The sequence below is a fragment of the Pleurodeles waltl genome, chromosome 7, assembly GCF_031143425.1.
Source record: "Pleurodeles waltl isolate 20211129_DDA chromosome 7, aPleWal1.hap1.20221129, whole genome shotgun sequence".
In the NCBI taxonomy this organism is placed as follows: Eukaryota; Metazoa; Chordata; class Amphibia; order Caudata; family Salamandridae; genus Pleurodeles; species Pleurodeles waltl.
This window is the reverse complement of record NC_090446.1, coordinates 423,259,367-423,283,537: the sequence shown is the minus strand read 5'-3', so window position 1 is coordinate 423,283,537 and position 24,171 is coordinate 423,259,367. Positions and strand designations below refer to the sequence as shown.

At 46.0% G+C, this 24,171-nt stretch overlaps 1 protein-coding gene across 1 annotated transcript in view; it reads left to right on the top strand.

Annotated features, from left to right (window-relative positions):
• PIGT (phosphatidylinositol glycan anchor biosynthesis class T) overlaps positions 1-24,171 on the top strand; it is a 464,023-nt gene that overhangs the window by 295,969 nt on the left and 143,883 nt on the right. The window contains exon 10 of the mRNA XM_069243926.1: positions 8,634-8,799. Coding sequence (XP_069100027.1) covers positions 8,634-8,799 — 166 coding nt within the window. The remainder of the gene's footprint in view (positions 1-8,633; positions 8,800-24,171) is intronic.

Sequence of the window (24,171 nt, the reverse complement as noted above, 5' to 3'; positions counted from 1 at the left end):
TCTATGTGTGGCACAGAGAATCATCGATTCCCATCCTTTTAAATGCTGTGACGAAATTTGGGGAGTGTTCTGGACTCCAGGTAAGTCTTCGTAAGTCCTATCTGTTCCCGATGGGTGCTATAGCCAGGGACCAGATTGATGCACTTCCGTCAGTTGGATTGCTATGGGTAGCTGAGGGCCTTAGCTACCTTGTGTAGGAGGCTGGCCTGGCTTATAGTGGGTACCTTGTGGTACTTACACCCTGTGCCAGGTCCAGTTATCCCTTATTAGTAGAATAGAGGTGTTTCTAGCAGCTTAGGCTGATAGAAAGTAGCTATGGCAAAGCAGCTGAGGCTGAACTAGGAGACATGCAAAGCTCCTACTATACCACTTACATCATATAGCACAATATCCTAAGAAAACACAATACTCAGAGTTACTAAAAATAAAGGTACTTTATTTTAGTGACAATATGGCAAAAGTATCTCAGAGGATACCCTCACTTAGGAGGTAAGCAATATACACAAATTATATGTACACAAACCCAAAACAGGTAAGTAACAGTAAGAAAAGTAGTGCAAACAATGTAGAATCACAATAGGATACAATAGGTAAACATAGGTCTAGGGGCAACACAAACCATATACTCCAAAAGTGGAATGCAAATCACGAAGGGACCCCAGACCTATGGTAGGTTGTAAAGGGTCGCCGGGACTGTAAGAAAACAGTAAGGGTGTCTAAGATACCCCACCCCAAGACCCTGAAAAGTAGGAGTAAAGTTACCCTACTACCCTGTAGTGTAGCCATTTTTAATGTAGCTTTATGCACGTTTGCTTAAAGTATTAGGCCTCTGTGCACTTTGCCCTAGATGCATTTTATTTAGCCTCGCACTGTTATTGTAAAATAGCAGTGCGAGGCTAAATAAAATGCATCTAGGGCAAAGTGCACAGAGGCCTAATACTTTAAGCAAACGCGCATAAAGCTACATTAAAAATGGCTACACTGCAACCCCAGAAGACAGAATAGTCGTGATTGGGGATTTTGCAAGAACCACAAGCACCAGCAAAACACTGAAGTCGGAGTTCTGGACCTGTAAAGGAAGGGGACCAAGTCCAAGAGTCACGCAAGTGTCCAGGGGGGGCAGGAGTCCACTAAACCCCGGATGAAGGTGCAAAAGGGCTGCCTCCGGGTGGAAGAAGCCGAAGATTCTGCTACAACGAAGGTGCCAGGAACTTCCCCTTTGGTGAGAAGATGTCCCACGGCGTGCTGGAGGTTGAAGAAGTGTTTCCATGCAGAAAGACCGCAAACAAGCCTTGCTAGCTGCAAGAGTCGCGGTTGAAGATTTTGGGTGCTGCTGGGGACCAGGAAGGACCAGGATGTCACCCCTTGGAGGAGGAGACAGAGTGGGGGCTCAGCAACTCAGAGAGCCCCCGCAGAAGCAGGCAGCACCTGCAGAAGTACCGCAACAGCACTTAGAAGATCTGAGGACAGCGGTCGACTCAGAGTCACAGAGGAGGGTCCCACGACGTCGGAGTCCAACTCAGCGAGCTGGGCAATGCAGGACGGAGTGCTGGGGACCCAGGCTAGGCTGTGTACAAAGGAATCCTTAGAAAAGTGCACAGGAGCCAGAGCAGCTGCAGATCACGCAGTACACAGGATTACTGTCTGACGTGGGGAGGCAAGGACTTACCTCCACCAAATTTGGACAGAATGGCCACTGGACTGTGGGAGTCACTTAGAGTTCTTGTGTTCCAGGGACCACGCTCGTCAGGATGAGAGGGGACCCAGAGGACCGGTAATGCAGAAGTTTGGTGCCTGTGTTGGCAGGGGGAAGATTGCGTCGACCCACGGGAGATTCCTTCTTGGCTTCCAGTGCAGGGTGAAGGCAGACAGCCTTCAGAGCAGGCACCACCTGGAAACAGTCGAGAAACCCGGCAGGATTAGGTGCTACAATGTTGCTGGTAGTCGTCTTGCTACTTTGTTGCGGTTTTGCAGGCGTCCTGGAGCAGTCAGCGGTCAATCCTTGGCAGAAGTCGAAGAGGGAAGTGCAGATGAACTCTGGTGAGCTCTTGCATTCGTTATCTGAGGAATAGCCCAGAGGAGAGACCCTAAATAGCCAAAAAAGGAGGCTTGGCTACTGAGAAAGGAGGCTTGGCTACTGAAAGAGGTAAGCGCCTATCAGGAGGGGTCTCTGACGTCACCTGCTGGCACTGGCCACTCAGAGCTGTCCATTGTGCCCCAACACCTCTGAATCCAAGATGGCAGATGTCTGGGACACACTGGAGGAGCTATGGGTACCTCCCATGGGAGGTACTGGTCAGGGGAGTGGTCACTCCCCTTTCCTTTGTCCAGTTTCATGCCAGAGCAGGGCTGGGGGAACCCTGAACCGGTGTAGACTGGCTTATGCGGAGATGGGCACCATCTGGGCCCATCAAAGCATTTCCAGAGGCTGGGGGAGGCTACTTCTCCCCAGCCCTTCACACCTATTTCCAAAGGGAGAGGGTGTAACACCCTCTCTCAGAGGAAATCCTTTGTTCTGCCTTCCTGGGACTGGGCTGCCCAGACCCCAGGGGGGCAGAAAGCTGTCTGAGGGGTTGGCAGCAGCAGCTGCAGTGGAGACCCCGGAAAGGCAGTTTGGCAGTACCTGGGTTCTGTGCTAGAGACCCGGGGATGCATGGAATTGTCCCCACAATACCAGAATGGTATTGGGGGTGACAATTCCATGATCCTAGACATGTTACATGGCCATGTTCGGAGTTACCATTGTGACGCTACATATAGGTAGTGACCTATATGTAGTGCACACGTGTAATGGTGTCCCCGCACTCGCAAAGTTCGGGGAATTTGCCCTGAACAATGTGGGGGCCCACACACTAAGTAACTTGGCACCTAAACTTCACAAGTGAGGGTTGAGACATAAAGGTGACTTATAAGTTACTTATGTGCTGTGAAAAATGGCTGTGAAATAACGTGGACGTTATTTCACTCAGGCTGCAGTGGCAGTCCTGTGTAGGAATTGTCTGCAATCCCTATCGGTGGCAAAAGAAATGCTGCAGCCCATAGGGATCTCCTGGAACCCCAATACCTTGGGTACCATATACAAGGGAATTATAAGGGTGTTCCAGTGTGCCAATCAGAATTGGTAAAATTAGTCACTAGCCTGCAGTGACCATTTTAAAAGCAGAGAGAGCATAAACACTGAGGTTCTGGTTAGCAGAGCTTCAGTGATACAGTTAGGCACCACACAGGGAACACATATTGGCCACAAACTTATGAGCACTGGGGTCCAGGCTAGCAGGACCCCAGTGACACATATCAAACATACTGACAACATAGGGTCTTCACTATGAGCACTGGGCCCTGGCTAGCAGGATCCCAGTGAGACAGTAAAAACACCCTGACATATACTCACAAACAGGGCAAAAGTGGGGGTAATAAGGCTAGAAAGAGGCTACCTTCCTACACCTTGGGATAAGATTGGCACATACTGCTGAAAAATATTATGGCCTCAATCATGGCAGAGTGCTTGAGATATTGGAGACTTCAGTCAGATTTTGGAAGGATTTGCCACTTTCCCTGATGGGCAGGGAAAGCCATTACAAAGATGGTTATCCTGTTGCACTGCTTATATGGGCTACAGAATACCCTATACAAAGTGCCTAGATTACACTTTGTATGAATAGATAGCCTAATCCTAGAGTTGTTATGGGCAAATAGAAGGAATAGGATGGAACTGACGATGCTGCGACAAACATGGCAACACGAGGGAATTGAGCTCCCACAGATGGAACTTTATTATTTAGTCTCCCAGTTGCAACATGTGGTACACTGGTTTGACCCTAAAATTAACTGGGAGAAGAAACTATTACAGGGTGTGTGTGGAAAACATACACTGGCAGCGTTATTACTGGGGAACCGGACAGTGCGAGAAGGGGCCCCTTATATAGTCAAACAGGTTTGTAATGTATCAACCCGAGTGGTGTCCTCTGTGTTGCGCTGCCACCCTTACTCAAGGGATGTACCCATATGGGATATGCAGGTGTTTGCGAAAGTTGCCTTGGACATACCTATGAAGAAATGTGTTGTGCTGGAGAAGGGATTTGAGCCACAGAATAGAAACCCGTATACAATGGGGCTAGAACCAGCAGTTCCAATGCCAGGTTCAAACTCATACAATATAACTATAATCACCAGGCGTACCTGGCTCCCAGTATCCTTCATCATATACACCCAATGAGATCCCCTTGTTGACAGCGCTGCGCTATGGCTTCGCCAGACTTCTTTCACATAGTATAGCAGTGTAGTGCTCTGGACTGATACTGGGAGAGTAAAGTGATGTCCTTGGAGGGGGCTTCTGAGTGGAGACTGGTACATACCCTCAGGGTGATGCTGCTGGGGCTGCTTCTTGCGCATAAGGAGAAACTCCTAACCCGTAAATTTATGCTGGGACTCTTGTTGGCAAAGCGTCGTATAGCGATTAAATGGCTTTACCCCCCCCCCCCCCCCCAACCCCAGTGAGATATGGGGACTGGTACCGAGACTTCACCGAATGGGCAATAGTGGAAAAAGTCAGGAGGAAACATGTTCGCACAGATCCAAAATTGGCAGAAGATATAATGGCTTGGGCACTGATGGTGCAAGACCTAAAAGCGCCAAATATCCCAACAGAAGGAATCGGGGATGACTAGAAAATACACATGTGCTGGGAGATAATGGGGCAGGCTGTAGTATGGAGAGATGGAGAGAAGGAAAGATTAATGTTTATGTATCCGGCGCCTGTAAGGACTAAATGTAGCAGCATGGCTAATGGGTCTAGAAATGTATAATGATATGGAAAATAGATGCTGAATGTACAAATATTTTAGGGCCTCGGAAATACTAGAAGCAGTATGGGGGTGCTCAGAGAGCAGTTGGGGAGTTTGCTTAAATTTGCTTGTTTGAGGTTACAAAAATGATTATTGCCCAAAGCATTATGGCAACCAAATGTAATGATCTGTTTATCTGTGGTGAAATACTGCAAAAAATAATAAAAATATGTATTTTTTAAAAAATTGACATAAATAACTGTTAGAAATGGGGTCTCTAGTTGGCAGAGGTATACATCCTTGTCCAAATACGGACCTCAATCCTAGTCAGGGTAGGTCTCACACAATTCAAATTATCCTGTGCCCACTGTCTGGTAACTTGGCACTGAGGAGTCAGGCGTAACTTGGAAGGCAATGTGTAAAATATTTGTGCAATAAATCATACAGTAACACAGTGAAAACGCCACAAAAATACACACAGGTTTGGAACAATATAGGATATTTATCTGATTAAATTAAGGTTAAAACAATAAAGGTTCAAAAAAGCATAGGTTGAAATATCACTTTTGCAGGATTAAAAAGAGTCTTAAATCTTAAAAATCAACAGTTGTGTCTTGTTTACATAAGGTACCTGGTTTGCGTGAAGAATAACATGCATGGAGACCACAGAGGAGGAGATGGGTGGACAAATAGCGTGTGCTTTGGATTTTCTGGCACGGCACAAAGCGTTGTGTATTTCCACGCTGCAAGGGACTTTGCGTCAATTTCCAGCACGCAGTCTTAGTTCCTCACTGCGATGACCTTTTTGACGCCCAGTGTTGATGCAGGGAAATCCTGGGCGTGCGGGAAGAAGTCACAGGTGTTGCGTCGATCCGGTAGGCAATGTGTCAAATTTTCTGTTGCATAGCAGGCGCTGCATCGATTCTTCACTCGGGCAGTAGGGCTGTGTCGTTCTGGTCTGGCTGTGTGGTGATTTCTAGGTCGCACCACGGCTTTACATCGTTTCCGGCAGGCTGTGCGTTGATTTTCAGCACACAAGGAATTTCCTCAAGAGGTGAAGCCTTTTTGGCCCTGAGACTTCAGAAAACAGGAGGCAAGCTCTGTCCATGCCCTTGTAGAGCACTTCTCAGCCAAGTCAGAGGGCAGCAGTGCAACAGCAGGGCAGAAGTCCTTCTCAGCAAAGCAGTCCAGATGAGTTATTTGGGCAGCCAAGCAGTTCCTCTTGACAAGTTGCCGGTTCAGGTCCAGAAGTGTCTGAGGTCGTGGGGGTCAGAGACCCAGTTTATATACCCAAAGATGCCTTTGAAGTGGGGAAGACTTCAAAGAGTGGTTTTGAAATTCCCAAGCTCCTCTTACAGGACAGGTCTGTCTGCCAGGGTCCCAGTAGGGGGTTTGGCAGTCCAATTTGTGAGAGCTGGCTACTAGCCTTTGAAATGTAAGTGTCATGCCCTCCACCCTTCCAGCCCAGGAAGACCCATTCAGTATGCAGTTGAGTGCAGTTGTGACTGAGTGTCCTTATGTTTGTGGTGTGTGAATTGCAAAAGGAAGCTGTCAGCCTGCCCAGCCCAGACATTGATTGGAGATAGGCTGTAAGGCACAGATGGATTTTAAGTGCAGAGAAATGCTCACTTTCTAAAAGTGGCTTTACTAAAATAATAATATAAAATCCAAACTCACCAATAAGCAGAATTTTGTATTACCATTCTGGCCATACCAAATATGACCTGTCTCCCCCATTCTGATCAGAATCGACCACTCAAACAGTATATGAGGGTAGCCCTAATGCTATCCTATGAAAGGAGGAGGCCTCACAGTAGTGGAAAACAAATGAGGGAGTTTTGCACTACCAGGATATGTAAACCACACATGTACATGTCCTGCCTTTTACCTACATAGCACCCTGCCCTTTGGTTTACCTAGGGCCTACCTTAGGAGTGCCTTATACGTAGATAAAAGGGGAATTTAAGGCTTGGCAAGTACTTTTAAATGCCACATGTGGCAGTGAAACTGCAAACACAGGCCTTGCAATGGCAGGCCTGAGACATGGTTAAGGGACTGCTTATGTGGGTGGCACAACCAGTGCTGCAGGCCCACTAGCAGCATTCAATTTAGAGGCTCTGGGCACCAGTAGTGCACTTTACTAGAGACTTACAAGTAAATCAAATATGCCAATTGGGAATGAACCAATGTTACCATGTTTAAGGGAGAGAGAATATGCACTTTATCACTGGTTAGCAGTGGTAAAGTGCTCAGAGTCCTAAAACCAACAACAGTGTCTGAAAAGTGGAGGGAGACAGGCAAAACGTTGGGGGATGACCACCATAAGGCTGTTAGGTCTAACAATAACCTAAAACGGAAGCACAACAGAATTCAGACTCTTACTATTGGAGACAATACAAAGAAGCAATAAAGGAACTAGAGCAGAAGGTGTGCAGCAAGGGACAAAAGAACAGTATCCTTGGTTTAGAATAAAAAAACACAGAAAAACATGAAAATAAGCTAGGGTTTGCTTGGAAGAGCCTTCACAGGGGCAAGGGGTAAGGTGGAGAACCACGAGCTCTGCTTGGGGTGGGCTACCAGATAGTGCAAGGTGCCCACTCTAAAGTGGGCAAGAGAAATCTACATTCCAAGTTTGTGACCCAAGTGAGATAGGGTTCTGTGCTCTTTACCTGCTTCAAATCTAAATAGCGGGCAGCTGATGACATAGGCTGACATTTTGCAAGTCTGAGTTGCATTCTGGCAGAGAGAAAATGTGATCTCACCAAATTTGTTGTGCTCCTGTTAATTTTGTGTGGGCAAATAAAACACAGTCAAAGCTGGCTTGTGAAAGCATGAGCACTTCGTTTGATTTTTATTTTTATTTTTTTGATTGATTTATTTATTTTAAATCCTTCTTTACCAGTGCCTTGAGACCCTTACGGGTGAGTACCTGCGCTTTATAAACTTTGATTTGATTTAACCCCTTGAGAGTAAGCATTTAATAAAATATATTTTAAAAAATATTAACATCCATCTGTTACAGTAGTGCCCAAGTAGAAAAGCAAAACTCTTGGGAGAAAGTTAGCAGACTGGTCGAAGTGTAGTAGAAGCTGGGAGGCGCCTGCAAAACAAAAAAATAAAATAAACGAAAGAAGTAAATTAAATGGATCACTTGTCCATGAGCCCTGGCGCTGATGTTCTTTGGTGAAATGCAGTCACTCACAGCGAGAGTACCAACGGCTTATGAGAGCTGGCCTGTTTCTGGACCTGGTTGTAGCAAATGTGAATTACATTTTAAGGCACAAATGGATAGAGACCATGGACCCAAAGCCCTTTATTTATTTGTTTTTTAATAAAGAGTTTTTTTAGAACATGTCAGGCAAGGCAACAAAAGCAGTGTTAAATGGCAGACCTAAAAAAGCACATATTGGCACGTTTCTATACACAACCACTCAACAATGACTCCATTCCAGCATGTCTCAACCACACTCAACTTGCACTCATCAAATCATTCACAGTAAATCGGCAGCAGGTTAAGGAAACCTTGCCACACATCCTGACTTGCAACTCCATAAGAGAATGATAAACTTCCTCACTACATCTTGGGCATGTGGGGACAACACAGTATTCATAGGTCTAACCAGGATGTCATCCTGCTTCCTACTCTAACTCTCCCAAGGTATTTGCTCTCTCCATTCCATATGCAAGCTCCCACTTGCGGTGAGTCTGAACACACAGGATACTACACAGTTCTGAGGCGACGTATATGAACTGCGTGAAGCTAAAACCATTCTGTGAATGCTGTTTGAACTAGAAGCAGCAGTTTAAGTGTCTTCTTGGCTCTTTTCTTAAAGCTCTTTCTGCTTTTAGGTTATATCCTTTATAAGCCTGCAAAGGACCGCCAGCACCCACATCTTCTGGAGATGCTTATCCAGCTGCCAGCAAGCTCTGCTACAAAGATTACCATTCAGTTTGAAAGAGCCTTGCTGAAATGGACTGAATATCCTCCAGATCCCAACCATGGATTCTACGTGAGGTAACTAATCCTCTTGCTCACAGCTGCAATACTTATCTAACATCTTTAATTCACCTTCTCACATAAAATGTTCAGAACATGGTATCTGTACTTACTTTTGCCTCCAAAACGTGCATTTTGCACTGATCTCTTTTCATATCTTTCATTTAATTAAAAACAATTAAAAATGAAAAAGAACAAACAAATTCTTCTTTTTGGAGTTTGACTCCTTTAAAGAGCAAAAATTTTGACAAACTATGTTTAATGTATAAATAATGTCAAGGATAAGATGTGGGTGCCAGGGAAAATGCCTCCCTCCAAGATGACCGGTTTCAATCTATGTGCAATTGCAGAAAGCAGATGTTCGTCACAAAGTTGCATGGTGTTTTCTTGTGGTGCCTTAGTTCCAGTCACAATTGGAAGGGAGAGTAAAGCAAAACTTTACATCGGGGAACATAAGAGGAGGTCATGCTTGAAGCAATGTTCGAATCACGCTCCAAGTCACAGGGTAATTCCTGCTCCAAATCATGATTGCTCTCCTTCATCAAATCACGATCAAAGTCCTTGGGTAGGTTAACGTCCTGCCACAAACGCAGTGAGGTCAAACAGGATTTGCCCCCTTCTGTCAATCCAGATCCAACAAGAACCCGTTGGGTTGGCACTCCAAGGCATGACTCTGGTGGTGTCTGCAGACTTGGGCCCATTCCAAAGCTGGTCACAGTGTGGCAAGAGTTTTTTGTGCTTTTGTCACCCCTGCAGCAAAAAGAGGCCTCTATAGAGGCTAGACTGCAAGTCTTTAAAAAATCATGGCAGGTACCTCTGGAACATCTTCAGGTCCCAAAGGAACCACATGGGCCACAATCCACATTTCTGCTGGCAGGTGTTTCTCCACCACTGACTAACCCTTATGGCTTTTCTCTGGTTTCTTGCCAGCAGCACACATTAGCTTCTGTCCGCCCACCCCTTGGCACCACTCTGGTTCCAGCCACACTGACACCAACTCATACTCCTGTGGTCCCCTTGCCAAATCTGATCCCAATGCCAATCTCTGATCCAGAGCCAACTTTGCCTCGCATCAGACCTGTGCCATGTTTCATGATCACCAAAGCATCTCTGGAAAACAATACCCAGCCTCTTCTTCAACACCAGTACTATGGGAAGCTAGAGACTATGTTCTACTATGATTCAGATGTCGTTCAAGGGCTTCAGAACACACCCAAAGGATCATAATGATAAGGACGAGGTGAGCAACTTGTTATAATGATGGTGGATTATATGAGGTCTACAAAATGTTGATCTGCTGAACACTAGAGTTTGAATCTCCACCAGGTCCACACACAGACCATAGTACCTCTACATTGTGGTTGTTATAAGGGCAGTAGATGTTCTTGAATTACATTTGTCTACAGTAGAAATGAAAGCTACTTTCTTTGCAGAAATCTTACAGCCCGGACCTTCCACGTTTGGGTACTTACTGCCATTCAGTGAGGTTCCAGCTGACACCACAATGGCTGCTTGGGTAAAGCCATGCTGTGCGTCAATGGTCAGCCACCCAGTGGCTAAAAGACATAGCTCAGCTCTGGGTGACCTGCCCTTTCTCTCCAACATCTGACCTTAGAAAGCTTAGTTATGCAAGCATTCACGAGTAAGGCCAACCCAAACACACTGCCTTCTGCACTGCGATCTAGGAAGTCAGAGCGTTGATGCATTTGGTAAAAGAGTATTTTTATCCGCCAGTTTGGACCTGCGGGCCCTGAATATGGTCTGCCTACTAGGCCATTATGCACACATTATTGAGGACATGTCCGGTGAGGTCTTCCAGGTTGCCTTGACTGATTAATCCATTCTTTTTCCAAATGATTCAGGGCAGATAAGATTCTGCCATATGTATATTGTGAACCAACCTTAACACAACTCTGTGTGTGGGCTGTGCCCTTAGGCACCAGTGTCATAGCTGGTACTGCTACTGGGTTTTCCTTTTGGGTCCAGGCATATCTAAGGAATATGTGCTTGGATAGATCCAGACTTTTTGGAGAAAAGGCTGTATTATAGAAGGTTTCAAAAACAGGCACTTTAGGGCCTGCTCCCTATGCTTGCTCTCATTTGTCTCTAGGTTTCACCAGAAGTACAGAAAATGTAGAGGTTACTCATGGGATCCCACCTACAGACTGCAGTAGTCAGTTCAGCACCCAGACCAGAATTTTCACTGCTCCAGAGGATAGGGTGGTGCAGAGGCCACAGGCTCCACCAGGGCAGCAATCTTCAGTTACCTTCTCACTCTAGCCCAAGGTCTTGCTGCCCTGGATCTGAGAGATTGGATGGTATCCGTGATTGAAGGATGTGTACTTTCATGTGCTCTTCTTGCAGTCCCATAGACTCTATCTTTGGTTTGTTGGGGTCGGAGCATTTTCTGTTTGCCATTCTACCATTCAACCTCACCTTCCCCTTTGTGTTTGTGATGGTAATGTCAGTGGTTACGAAGCACCTTATGAGATTGGGGATACATGTATTTCTGTACCTCGATGACTGGCTGCTCAAGAAGAGATTGCCACAGTTAGTTGCGACCCACCTCAGAACCACAGTCACCCTTCTCTCATCCCTGAGATTTCCCCTCAGGAAGCCATGGTCCAATCTGATGCTCATTCACTGGAATATCTGCATAGGGGGCACCCTGAGGACAGCATTCAAGGCCTTCCCACGCCATCACAAAACAAACCATGGATGCTCTAGCTTCAACCAAATGTTTCAGGCTATGTCATTATCATTATATCTTTGTTATTGCAAGCCTGGTGTTAGGGATAGTACTACCAGAGGCTGTTCAGGACTAAGGTCCTATTGGACCACAGAGAAGGCTGAAATGTGGCAAGTCCCCTTTGTTGATATATTAGATTTTCACTATCTTTGTAATTATAGAGTTCTGTTTGACAGGAGATCGCATGTGATGACTTCACTCTAATAACCTAGAATCCTTGGTTAATGCTAATGTAGAAACTCTTTTTTTTTTGTGAGAATACCCATTATAAAGAGCTTCCATTTTACCATGAAGGAGGCTGAAGAATATTGCTTCTATAATTCAAGGACTTGTACTTGGCTCCTTTTGAGATCCTGGATCTAGTCAGAGCCAAGGTGGTGTGGAATCTAAAATCAATAGAATAATCAAAACAATGCGATTCAAAGAGATTTACTTGAACACAGCTCCTTTAACAAAGTTTTAGACAAGTTTTTATAGGTTTTCATACATCTTGTACAGGATACACAGCCAATCAGGACACTACCTGTGCTGCCATTGTGTTTCTTCATTCTAAACCAATCATTTATTGACTAATAACATTTGGTTAAATATGGATGTATGCTTTTGAAACATCAAACATGTAAACTAGCAATTTGTCACATACATATAGGGTTTCCTCATTTCTTGAAGTCCTACAATTACTGAGTGTGCCGCACAGGTAATCCGATCTATGGACTTTACAGAAGCTCAATTAAACAAAACAAAATGGAATCTCTTTTCCTTCCATTGATACTGAAAAATGTAATAATACTAGATTGCTATGTTCAGGGTGCCCTTATCTGCTTCTTCAATTAGCTGGTCCTTTCTAACCTTTTTCTGTATCTGATAAATGGGGTTTGTTAGACCTGACTGCCTTAGGGTGGTCTTCACCCCATGCATTTTGCCTATTTCCTCCACTTTTCTGACATAGTTTTTGCTGATATTAGGTATCCAGTGCTAAAGTTCTTGTCTCACTCCTCTAAACATGGTAATATTGGTGTATCCCCAGTTGACATATTCAATGTACTTGTAAGTCCCTTGTAAGGTTCACTACAAGTACCCAGGGCCTGTAAATTAAATGTTACTAGTGGGCTTGCAACACTGCTTGTTCCACTCCCGTAAGTAGCCCTCTAACCATGGCTGTAGCCTGGCATTACAGAGCCTGTACGTACAGTTAAACACTGCTGTGTCGATGTGGCAAAATAACCCTGTTGTCAGGCCAAAACCTGCCTTTTTAATAGATATAAGTCACTGCTAGGTTAGGCCCTGGACAGCCCAGAGGGCAGGGTGCAATATATTTAAAAAATAGGACATGTACCTTTAAGTTTTGTGTGCCCTGGTAGGGAAAAACCCTTATATTCATTTTTCACTACTGCGAGGCCTATAGCATTAGAAATGCCTCATTACAATTTACAAGCAAAAGTTCCAAATGGGAAGAGGTAATTCTTTCAAGTTTGGTGTCTCTGGAATCACAATTTAAAACCTGAAGTTATGGTGAAGTCGGATTTTAAATTGCAATTCTGAAAATGCCACTTTTATAGAGTTACATTTTCTTACTTTAGTCATGCTGCCTGTCTCTGATCACGTCTGGAGTGGGTGACAGCTGTGCTTTGTGTATTCCTTCTAGACAGCCACACGCAATGGGAGATTAGGTGTGACTTGATGGGCCATCCAGGCAGGATGGGAGGGAGAAGGTGGGTACAGCCTCACTTATACCTGAGTATGCTGTGTCCTGTCCACCCACAAAGGGCTGCACACCCACTTGTAGTTCGTCTGGAGCCAGGGCAGAAAGGGCAGGATCTCTAAGCACTTCAAAGGTCTATCTTTGAAGTCTCCCCTGTAGGAAAGTACCATCTTGCCTGGCATGTTACCCCCATATTTCACTGTATGTATGTTGTTTTAGTCCTTGTGTCACTGGGACCCTGCCAGGCCTAAGAAGCCTCTCACCTGGGTCTGAGTTGTAGGGGGAACGCAATCTATGATAGTTTGGATTTTCCCCTGAAGTGGTGCAATCTGTTCTCCACCTACAAGGTGTCCCAGATAAACCACTTTCCCCTGCCCTATCTGGCACTTTGAAGCCTTGATAGTGAGGCCTGCCTTTTGCAGGGCCTCCAAAACTTTCCATAGGTGGACCAGGTGATCATCCCAGGTGGAGCTAAAGACAGCTATATCATCTAGATATGCTGCACTAAAAGCCTCCAACCCTTGCAGGACTGTATTCACCAACCTCTGAAAAGTGGCAGGTGCATTTTTCAAACCAAAGGGAATTACTGTGAATTGGTAGTGCCCTCCAATAGTCGAAAATGCAGTTTTTGCTTTAGCATCCTCTGATAACTTGATCTGCCAATACCGTGCAGTCAAATCAAAGGTGCTTAGATACTTGGCAGATGCTAGTGTATCTATGAGCTCATCTGCCCTGGGTATAGGGTGAGCATCAGTTTTAGTTACCTGGTTGAGACCTCTGTAATCTACACAAAACCTCATCACTCTTTTCCCATCTTTAGAGTGAGGCTTTGGTACAAGCACCATTGGAGAGGCCCATGGACTTTCAGAGTTCTCAACCACCCCCTGTTCAAGCATTTTATGAACCTCTTGTTTTATGCAGTCCCTGACATGGTCAGGCTGCCTATAGATCTTACTTTTGACAGGCATGCTGTCTTCAGTATCTATAGTGTGCTCACACCAAGACGTGGTGCCTGGCACAGTAGAAAAGAGTTCAGAAAACTGACCCAGGAGATTTATGCAGTGGTCTTTCTGCTCAGCAGTAAGACAATCTTCTAAAACTACACCTTCCACTAGAGCATCTTGTTCTGTGGAAGAGAAGAGATCAGGGAGAGGGTCACTCTCTTCTTCCTGTCCTTCATCTGTTGCCATGAGCAGGGTGAGATCAGCCCTGTCATAGTAGCGTTTTAAGGCGATTGACATGGAGCACCCTAAGGGGACTCCCAGCAGTGCCTAAAGTCAACCAAGTAGGTGACTTCTCCCTTCTTTTCAACAATAATGTGGGGTCCACTCCATTTGTTTTGGAGTGCTCTTGGGGCCACAGGCTCCAAGACCCACACTTTCTGCCCTGGTTGGTACTGAATCAGAACAGCCTTCTGGTCATGCCATTGCTTTTGGAGCTCTTGGCTGGCTTGAAGGTTTTTACTGGCCATTTTCATATACTCAGCCATTCTGGATCTTAGGCCAAGTACATAGTCCACTATGTCTTGCTTAGGAGCTTTTAAAGGTTGTTCCCAACCCTCCTTTACAAGTGTTAGAGGACCTCTTACAGGGTGCCCAAAGAGGAGTTCAAAGGGGCTGAAGCCCACTCCTTTCTGGGGTACCTCCCTGTAAGCAAAAAGGAGGCAAGGTAACAGGACATCCCATCTCCCCCTGGGTTTTTCAGGGAGTCCCATTATCATTCCTTTGAGAGTTTTGTTAAACCTCTCAACCAGTCCATTTGTTTGTGGATGATAAGGTGTGGTGAATTTGTATGTTACACCACATTCCTTCCACATGGCATTCAAGTATGCAGACATAAAGTTGCTACCCCTGTCTGATACCACCTCTTTTGGGAAACCCACCCTGGAAAAGATTCCCAGGAGGGTTTTGCCACTGCAGGAGCTGTAGTGGTCCTTAGAGGAATTGCTTCATTATATCTTGTGGCATGGTCCACTACCACCAAGATAAACCTATTGCCTGAAGCAGTAGGAGGGTCAAGGGGGGCAACAATGTCAACCCCTACCCTTGCAAAGGGAACCCCAACCACAGTCAGTGGAATAAGGGAAGCCTTTGGGGTACCACCAGTCTTGCCACTGGCTTGACAGGTGGCACAGGACTTACAAAAATCTTTTGTGTCCACTGACATCCTAGGCCAATGAAACAGGGGGACAAGCCTTTCCCATGTTTTAATTTGCCCTAGATGTCCAGCCAAGGGAATGTCATGTGCTAGAGTTAGGAGGAACTCTCTGTATTGCAGGGGAATGACCAATCTCCTGGCTGCTCCAGGTTTAGGGTCCCTTGTCTCTGTATACAAGAGGTTGTCCTCCCAGTAAACTCTATGTGAGTCACTGACATCCCCATTTTGCTGTTTGACAGCTTGCTGTCTTAGACCCTCTAGTGTGGGATGTGTCTGCTGTGCCACACTCAGCTCCTCCCTGGCAGGCCCCCCTCCACCCAAAAGCTCAGCAGTGTCTGCTTCCAGCCCCTATGGTGAAGGTTCTGCACAGGGGGGAAATTCTTCTTCCTCAGAAGTTGAATCATCTGTAGAGGGAGGGATAGTAGGTAGGGATTTACCTTTACTAACCCTAGGTTTAGGGAGCACTTGGTCCATTGTTCCAGGATCCAAGTCACCCTGTCCTTTTTCCTTTTTGGCCTGAGCCCTGGTTAAAGCAAAAATATGCCCAGGAATGCCCAGCATTGCTGCATGAGCCTCCAACTCCACTTCTGCCCAAGCTGATGTCTCTAAATCGTTCCCTAGTAGACAGTCTACAGGTAAATCTGAGGCAACCACAACTTTCTTTGGACCAGTAACCACCCCCCCCCCCCTCCCCCCCCCCCCCCCAGTTGAGATTTACAACAGCCATGGGGTGGCTAAGAGTGTTGTTATGAGCATCAGTCACTTGGTACTGGTGACCAAGTAGGTGTTGTTCAGGGTGTACCAGTTTCTCTATTACCATGGTAACACTGGCACCTGTGTCCCTGTAGGCCTGAACCGCAACACCATTTATTAGGGCATGTTGCTTGTACTTATCCATATTAAGGGGACAAGCAACCAAGGTGGCCAAATCAATGGCACCTTCAGAGACTAACACAGCCTCTGTGGTCTCCCTAACAAGACCAACCCCAACTAAATTACCAAAAGTGAGCCCAGCTACTCCCTTAGATTGGCTATTAGTAGGTTTGCTCCCACCACCACTGCTTTTACTAGGGGCACTAGGTGTAGCAGTAGGGGTTGTGGTAGTGGGAGGCTTGGTGCTTTTCTTTGGACAACTGGCATCAGTTGTCCAATGGCTTTTTACTTTACATAAATAGCACCATGGTTTCTTTACTTGATTAGAAGAGGATTTGGACCCACCACCCCCATCAGAGTGTTTTTGTGGGCCTGATGAAGACTCATTTTTAGATTTGTCCCCACCCTTGTCTGAAGGCTTACCATCCTTCTTCTTGCCATCCTTGTCACCCCTTGTATGAACTTTTCTGTTCACTCTTGTTCTAACCCATTTGTCTGCCTTCTTTCCCAATTCTTGGGGAGAGGTCAGATCTGAGTCCACTAGATATTGGTGTAACAAATCAGACACACAGTTATTCAGAATATGCTCTCTCAGGATCAGATTATACAGGCTTTCATAGTCAGAAACTTTACTGCTATGGAACCACCCCTCCAAGGCCTTCACTGAATAGTCAACAAAGTCTACCCAGTCTTGTGAGGACTCTTTTCTGGTTTCTCTGAACTTAATCCTGTATTGTTCAGTGGTTAAGCCAAATCCATCCAAGAGTGCATTCTTCAAAACTGTAAAATTATTGGCATCACTTTCCTTCACAGTAAGGAGCCTATCCCTACCCTTTCCACTGAAAGATAGCCATAGGATAGCAGCCCACTGCCTTTGAGGGACCCCCTGTACAACACAGGCCCTCTCAAGTGCAGCAAACCACTTGTTAATGTCATCCCTCTCCTTGTAAGGGGGAACTATCTTATGCAGATTCCTAGAATCATGCTCTTTCACAGGATTACTATCTGTAATACTGCTGCTGCCACCATGGGTTCCTAACCCCAACCTCTGTCTTTCTTTTTCTAAGTCTAAAGTTTCCCTGTCTAGAGCCAGCTGTTGCTGTTTAAGCTTCAGTCTGGACTCTTCCACTCTCAGTCTATTGAGCTCCCTTTCTAACATTCTGTCATCAGGGTGGGTGGGTTGGGCATGCTTTGACACAGAAGAATGGTGTGAATGAACAGAGGGAGAAATGTCCCTAACAGTTGGCACTCTAACAACTTGACCTGCAGGAATGACATCCCTACTGTGATGAGAGCTCACATTAGTACCGGTTATGCTAGGTGGTCTGCTAAGGGGCAAGTTGGAAAGAATACCATCTAACATTCTTACTGGGGCTGCCCCAGAATCAGAGTGTGAAACATCTGCTAACTTCTCAACTGATGTGCCAGCTAAGGCCTTATCATTTCCAATGAGCATGTTAATCAACAATTCTCTAGAGGGATTCTTCCCTACCCCTAAACCTCTATCGATGCAGAGACTCCTTACACCTTTCCAGCTAAGGTGGTCATAAGCAGAGCTGACCAGATCAAGAGTAGGACCTGTACCAGACATGATAAAAAAAGGTTTAAGGGACAGAAAAAGAAAGAAAAAGTTTCAGAACTTTTTAAGGAAACAGAAAAAAATAAAATCAACTTTTTTAGAACTTTTTTAAAGTTTTAGAGGTACTTTTCAGCACTTAGCAATAGAGTAAGAGAAGAAAAGCAAAACTTTTTGGTTAGGTGTACATACACTGAACTTGTTTTGTATATTTTTCTCTTATGAAAAGTAAAAAATGACAAAGTGGTAAGCAGTTGCAAGTACTTATCCCACCGCTGCACAACCAATGTAGGAGGCTGGCCTGGTTTGTAGTGGGTACCAAGGGGTACTTACACTCTGCACCAGGTCCAGTTATCCCTTATTAGTGTGGAAGAGGTGTTTCTAGCAGCTTAGGCTGATAGAAGGTAGCTATAGCTGAACTAGGAGACATGCAAAGCTCCTACTATACCACTGGTGTCATATGCACAATATCATAAGAAAACACAATACACAGATATACTAAAAATAAAGGTACTTTATTTTTATGATAATATTGTAGGAGGCTGGACTGGCTTGTAGTGAGTACCAAGGGGTACATACACCTTGCACCAGGTCCAGGTATCCCTTATTAGTGTAGAGGGGTGTCTAGCAGCTGAGGCTGATAGAAAAGGTAGCTTAGCAGAGCAGCTTAGGCTGAACTAGGAGACGAGTGAAGCTCCTACAGTACCACTAGTGTCATATGCACAATATCATAAGAAAACACAATACATAGTTCTACTAAAAATAAAGGTACTTTATTTTTTATGACAATATGCCAAAGTATCTCAGTGAGTACCCTCAGTATGAGGATAGCAAATATACACAAGATATATGTACACAATACCAAAATATGCAGTAATAGCAATAGAAAACAGTGCAAACAATGTATAGTCACAATAGAATGCAATGGGGGCACATAGGGATAGGGGCAACACAAACCATATACTCTAGAAGTGGAATGCGAACCACGAATGGACCCCAAACCTATGTGACCTCGTAGAGGGTCGCTGGGACTGTAAGAAAACAGTGAGGGTTAGAAAAATAGCCCACCCCAAGACCCTGAAAAGTGGGTGCAAAGTGCACCTAAGTTCCCCAAAGAGCATAGAAGTCGTGATAGGGGAATTCTGCAGGAAAGACCAACACCAGCAATGCAACAACGATGGATTTCCAGACGAGAGTACCTGTGGAACAACGGGACCAAGTCCAAAAGTCACGATCAAGTCGGGAGTGGGCAGATGCCCAGGAAATGCCAGCTGTGGATGCAAAGAAGCTGCCACCGGATGGTAGAAGCTAAGGATTCTGCACGAACGACATGGGCTAGAAACTTCCCCTTTGGAGGATGGATGTCCCACGTCGTGAAGAGTCGTGCAGAAGTGTTTTCCCGCAGAAAGACCGCAAACAAGCCTTGCTAGCTGCAAGGGTCGCGGTTAGGGTTTTTGGATGCTGCTGTGGCCCAGGAGGGACCAGGTTGTCGCCAATTGCGTGAGGAGACAGAGGGGGCGCCCAGCAAGAGAAGGAGCCCACTCAGAAGCAAGCAGCACCCGCAGAAGTGCCGGAACAGGCACTACGAATTGGAGTGAATCGGTGCTCACCCGAATTTGCACAAGAGAGTCCCACGCCGCCGGAGGACAACTCAGGAGGTCGTGCAATGCAGGTTAGAGTGCCGGGGACCCAGGCTTGGCTGTGCACGAAGGAAATCCTCAGTGAGTGCGCCGGAGTAGCTGCAAAACACGCAGTTCCCAGCAATGCAGTCTGGCGTGGGGAGGCAAGGACTTACCTCCACCAAACTTGGACTGAAGAGTCACTGGACTGTGGGAGTCACTTGGACAGAGTTGCTGAGTTGAAGGGACCTCACTCGTCGTGCTGAGAGGCGACACAGAGGACCGGTGATGCAGTTCTTTGGTGCCTGCGGTTGCAGGGGGAAGATTCCGTCGACCCACAGGAGATTTCTTGGGAGCTTCTAGTGCAGAGAGGAGGCAGACTACCCCCACACCATGCACCACCAGGAAAACAGTCGAGAAGGCAGCAGGATCAGCGTTACAGTGTCGCAGTAGTCGTCTTTGCTACTTTGTTGCAGTTTTGTAGGCTTCCAGCGCGGTCAGCAGTCGATTCCTTGGCAGAAGGTGAAGAGAGAGATGCAGAGGAACTCTGATGAGCTCTTGCATTCGTTATCCAAGGAATTCCCCAAAGCAGAGACCCTAAATAGCCAGAAAAAGAGGTTTGGCTACTTAGGAGAGAGGATAGGCTAGCAACACCTGAAGGAGCCTATCAGAAGGAGTCTCTGACGTCACCTGGTGGCACTGGCCACTCAGAGCAGTCCAGTGAGCCAGCAGCACCTCTGTTTCCAAGATGGCAGAGATCTGGAGCACACTGGAGGAGCTCTGGGCACCTCCCCTGGGAGGTGCAGGTCAGGGGAGTGGTCACTCCCCTTTCCTTTGTCCAGTTTTGTGCCAGAGCAGGGCTGGGGGATCCCTGAACCGGTGTAGACTGGCTTATGCAGAGATGGGCACCATCTGTGCCCATCAAAGCATTTCCAGAGGCTGGGGGAGGCTACTCCTCCCCAGCCCTGACACCTTTTTCCAAAGGGAGAGGGTGTAACACCCTCTCTCTGAGGAAGTCCTTTGTTCTACCTTCCTGGGCCAAGACTGGCTGGACCCCAGGAGGGCATAAACCTGTCTGAGGGGTTGGCAGCAGCAGCAGCTGCAGTGAAACCCCGGGAAAGGTAGTTTGGCAGTACCCGGGTCTGTGCTAGAGACTCGGGGGATTATGGAATTTTCTCCCCAATGCCAGAATGGCATTGGGGTGACAATTCCATGATCTTAGACATGTTACATGGCCATGTTCGGAGTTACCATTGTGACACTATACATAGGTAGTGACCTATGTATAGTGCACGCGTGTAATGGTGTCCCCGCTCTCACAAAGTCCGGGGAATTTGCCCTGAAAGATGTGGGGGCACCTTGGCTAGTGCCAGGGTGCCCATACACTAAGTAACTTAGCACCCAACCTTTACCAGGTAAAGGTTAGACATATAGGTGACTTATAAGTTACTTAAGTGCAGTGGTAAATGGCTGTGAAATAATGTGGATGTTATTTCACTCAGGCTGCAGTGGCAGGCCTGTGTAAGAATTGTCAGAGCTCCCTATGGGTGGCAAAAGAAATGCTGCAGCCCATAGGGATCTCCTGGAACCCCAATACCCTGGGTACCTCAGTTCCATATACTAGGGAATTATAAGGGTGTTCCAGTATGCCAATGTGAATTGGTGAAATTGGTCACTAGCCTGTTAGTGACAATTTGGAAAGCAGAAAGAGCATAACCCCTGAGTTTCTGGTTAGCAGAGCCTCAGTGAGACAGTCATCACACAGGGAACACATACAGGGCACACTTATGAGCACTGGGGCCCTGGCTGGCAGGGTCCCAGTGACACATAACACTAAAACAACATATATACAGTGAAATATGGGGGTAACATGCCAGGCAAGATGGTACTTTCCTACACCTATGGGCTGCAGCATTTCTTTTGCCACCCATAGGGAGCTCTGACAATTCTTACACAGGCGTGCCACTGCAGCCTGAGTGAAATAACGTCCACGTTATTTCACAGCCTTTTACCACTGCACATAAGTAACCTATAAGTCACCTATATGCCCAACCTTCACTTAGTGAAGGTTGGGTGCAAAGTTACTTAGTGTGTGGGCACCCGTGCACTATACATAGGTCACTACCTATGTATAGCAACAGAATGGTAACTCCGAACATGGCCATTTAACATGTCTAAGATCATGGAATTGTCACCCATATAACTTGTGTATATTACTTACCTTCTTACTGAGGGTACTCACTGAGATACTTTTGGCATATTGTCAAAAAAGTAAAGTACCTTTATTTTTAGTAACTCTGTGTATTGTGTTTTCTTATGATTTTTTGCATATGATATAAGTGGTGTAGTAGGAGCTTTGCATGTCTCCTAGTTCAGCCTAAGCTGCTTTGCCATAGCTACCTTCTATCAGCCTAAGCTGCTAGAAACACATCTTCTCTACTAATAAGGGATAACTGGACCTGGCACAAGGTGTAAGTACCTCTGGTACCCACTACAAGCCAGGCCAGCCTCCTACATCCTCTACTTCAGAGAAACCACTGGGTATAAGAACTGGACCTCAGAAACCACCACATCCGTACACTTCTGGGCCTGAGGGTACTGTGCCAAGACTGCTGTGCTGCTGAAAGACTACCACTTTGCTGGACTGTCCTGAGCTGGATGCCTGCTTTGCTGTGCTGATCTGCTGTGTGCCTGTGTAAGAATAGCAGGACCTGCTTCACTTGTCCCCAGAAGCCAGAGTGACTTCCAGGGCTAGTTGGCTGGTCTCCTGATCTGAAATCTCAGAGACATAAGACTTCCACCCACTCTACTGCTGCACCTGGATTCTGCCATCTGTGAGTCTATCTTGCCAAGTGGTCCTACCCCAGTCCTAGACCCTTGGAATTGGACTTAAGTTGCTTATCAGCGGAACTGATGCACTGCCCCTGCTGAGCAGTACATCCCTGCTGCATAGATTGGACCTCTTGTAAAAGACTAATCGCTGGCCCATCCCACATCTTGGGTTCGACACTTAGCCCTGGGAACCGCCACTGTGTGACGCTTATCCCTGCGCAAAATTCTTGCATCTCCTTTCGATGGCAGCCTCAACGACGACGCTGGAACTCTGTGTCGCTGCTTTACCGCTCTCCAGAACCGACATATCTCCTTGAGTGCGCAGCACATCCTCAACACCTTTGCATCACAAGCCCTGTCGACAGGATGCTTGAGTTCGATGCAACTGCACCTCACACCGCAGCCTCGCTGCATCTTGTAACCAACGCTTTTTCTGCACAAATCCATGCAATGTTCGGCATTCTTGGATTAAGGTACTTTGGTTCAATGGGCCTAACTGGGTCCCTGTAGCCAGCTTGCACTTCAGCACAGTCGGTCTGAACATTTAACTTTGTCCTGGTCCGGTGCGACCAGATGTCCCCAATAGTGCTTTTTGCTTTGCCTTGCCTCTACTTAAAACTTGCTAATTCAATATCTCCAGTTCTGTTTTGGATTTTCATCATTTTGATCTTATTTTATTTATTAAATTGTGATCTATTTTTCTAACCTGGTGTGGAATCTTGTTGTCTGGTGTTTTCACTGTTTTACTGTTATTAGCATTGCACCAATTCTTTACACACTACCTATAAGTTAAGCCTGACTGCTCTGTGCCAAGCTACCAGGTATTGAGCAAAGGTTAATTTAGGGTTTGCTTGTACCTTACCCTGATAAGATTGTGGTTGCTGCTTGACCAAGGCGCATACTCCAGGCAACCAACAACCCAATTTCTAACAGGGTTCATATCAACATATGGGCCTGACCAGTGTTTGAAAACACTTTTCTGGGTCAGTAGAGATGAAACACACTTTGGTAATACTGTGGCAATAACTAGGCGGAAAACTAGGAATCCTCGGACTATTAGCACTGCTTCTAGAAACCAGGTTCCCCAACTGCCCAATGAAGATTATTCCAACTTGCATAATCCTCCATCCACTCAGATCCTTTGTTACTTCTGCGATAGTATGGATGTTCAAAATTCCTGTTTTATGTGATGGCAAACACCCCTTTCCTTTGCCATTATTATGTTCAAACACCCCTTTCCTTTGCCATTTTTATGTTCAAGGCCAATCCTGTTCTGTATAGCCATACTCCCAGTATCAGCCATCTCATCTGTTGTTTGCTAGGGCAGTAGAGATATATGTTGCTAGGTCTTCCACTAGAACTGCTAATTTATTTGGACTGAATACTTTGCTATGCCCACTGGTGGAATTAACACTTTAGGGAAGTCTAGGACCTTCCTGACGTACTCAGTGAACCTTCTTTTTCATTGGGGCACAATGTCAGGTAGTTTATTAGTGTGGTACATCTTAGACAGGAGGAAGGATCACTAACAATCCGGAGTCCGTCCTTGAGAAGATACCAGTAGGCCAGTTGGCTACATATAAAAATATACCTTTATATCCTACTAATACATGTGTCAGTGATAGCCAGGGGGATGGAGCAGAAAGCATTATTCTCTCCTTCCAGGTACTGTTCCCTACATCTACGGTGTTCCAGTATGCTGTCTTATTGTTTATACACATAGGTTCTGTAACATCTTGTCCTATACACAGAAAGGGGACTATAGATCCACACTGAAGTACAATTTCACTGTACCTACAGAACCCATCCCTCCTCTCAGTTTCAAATTGTGTGATCAATCCCTGTTCAGCTGTGCTCCCATTCCCTGAGACACATTGGCTTG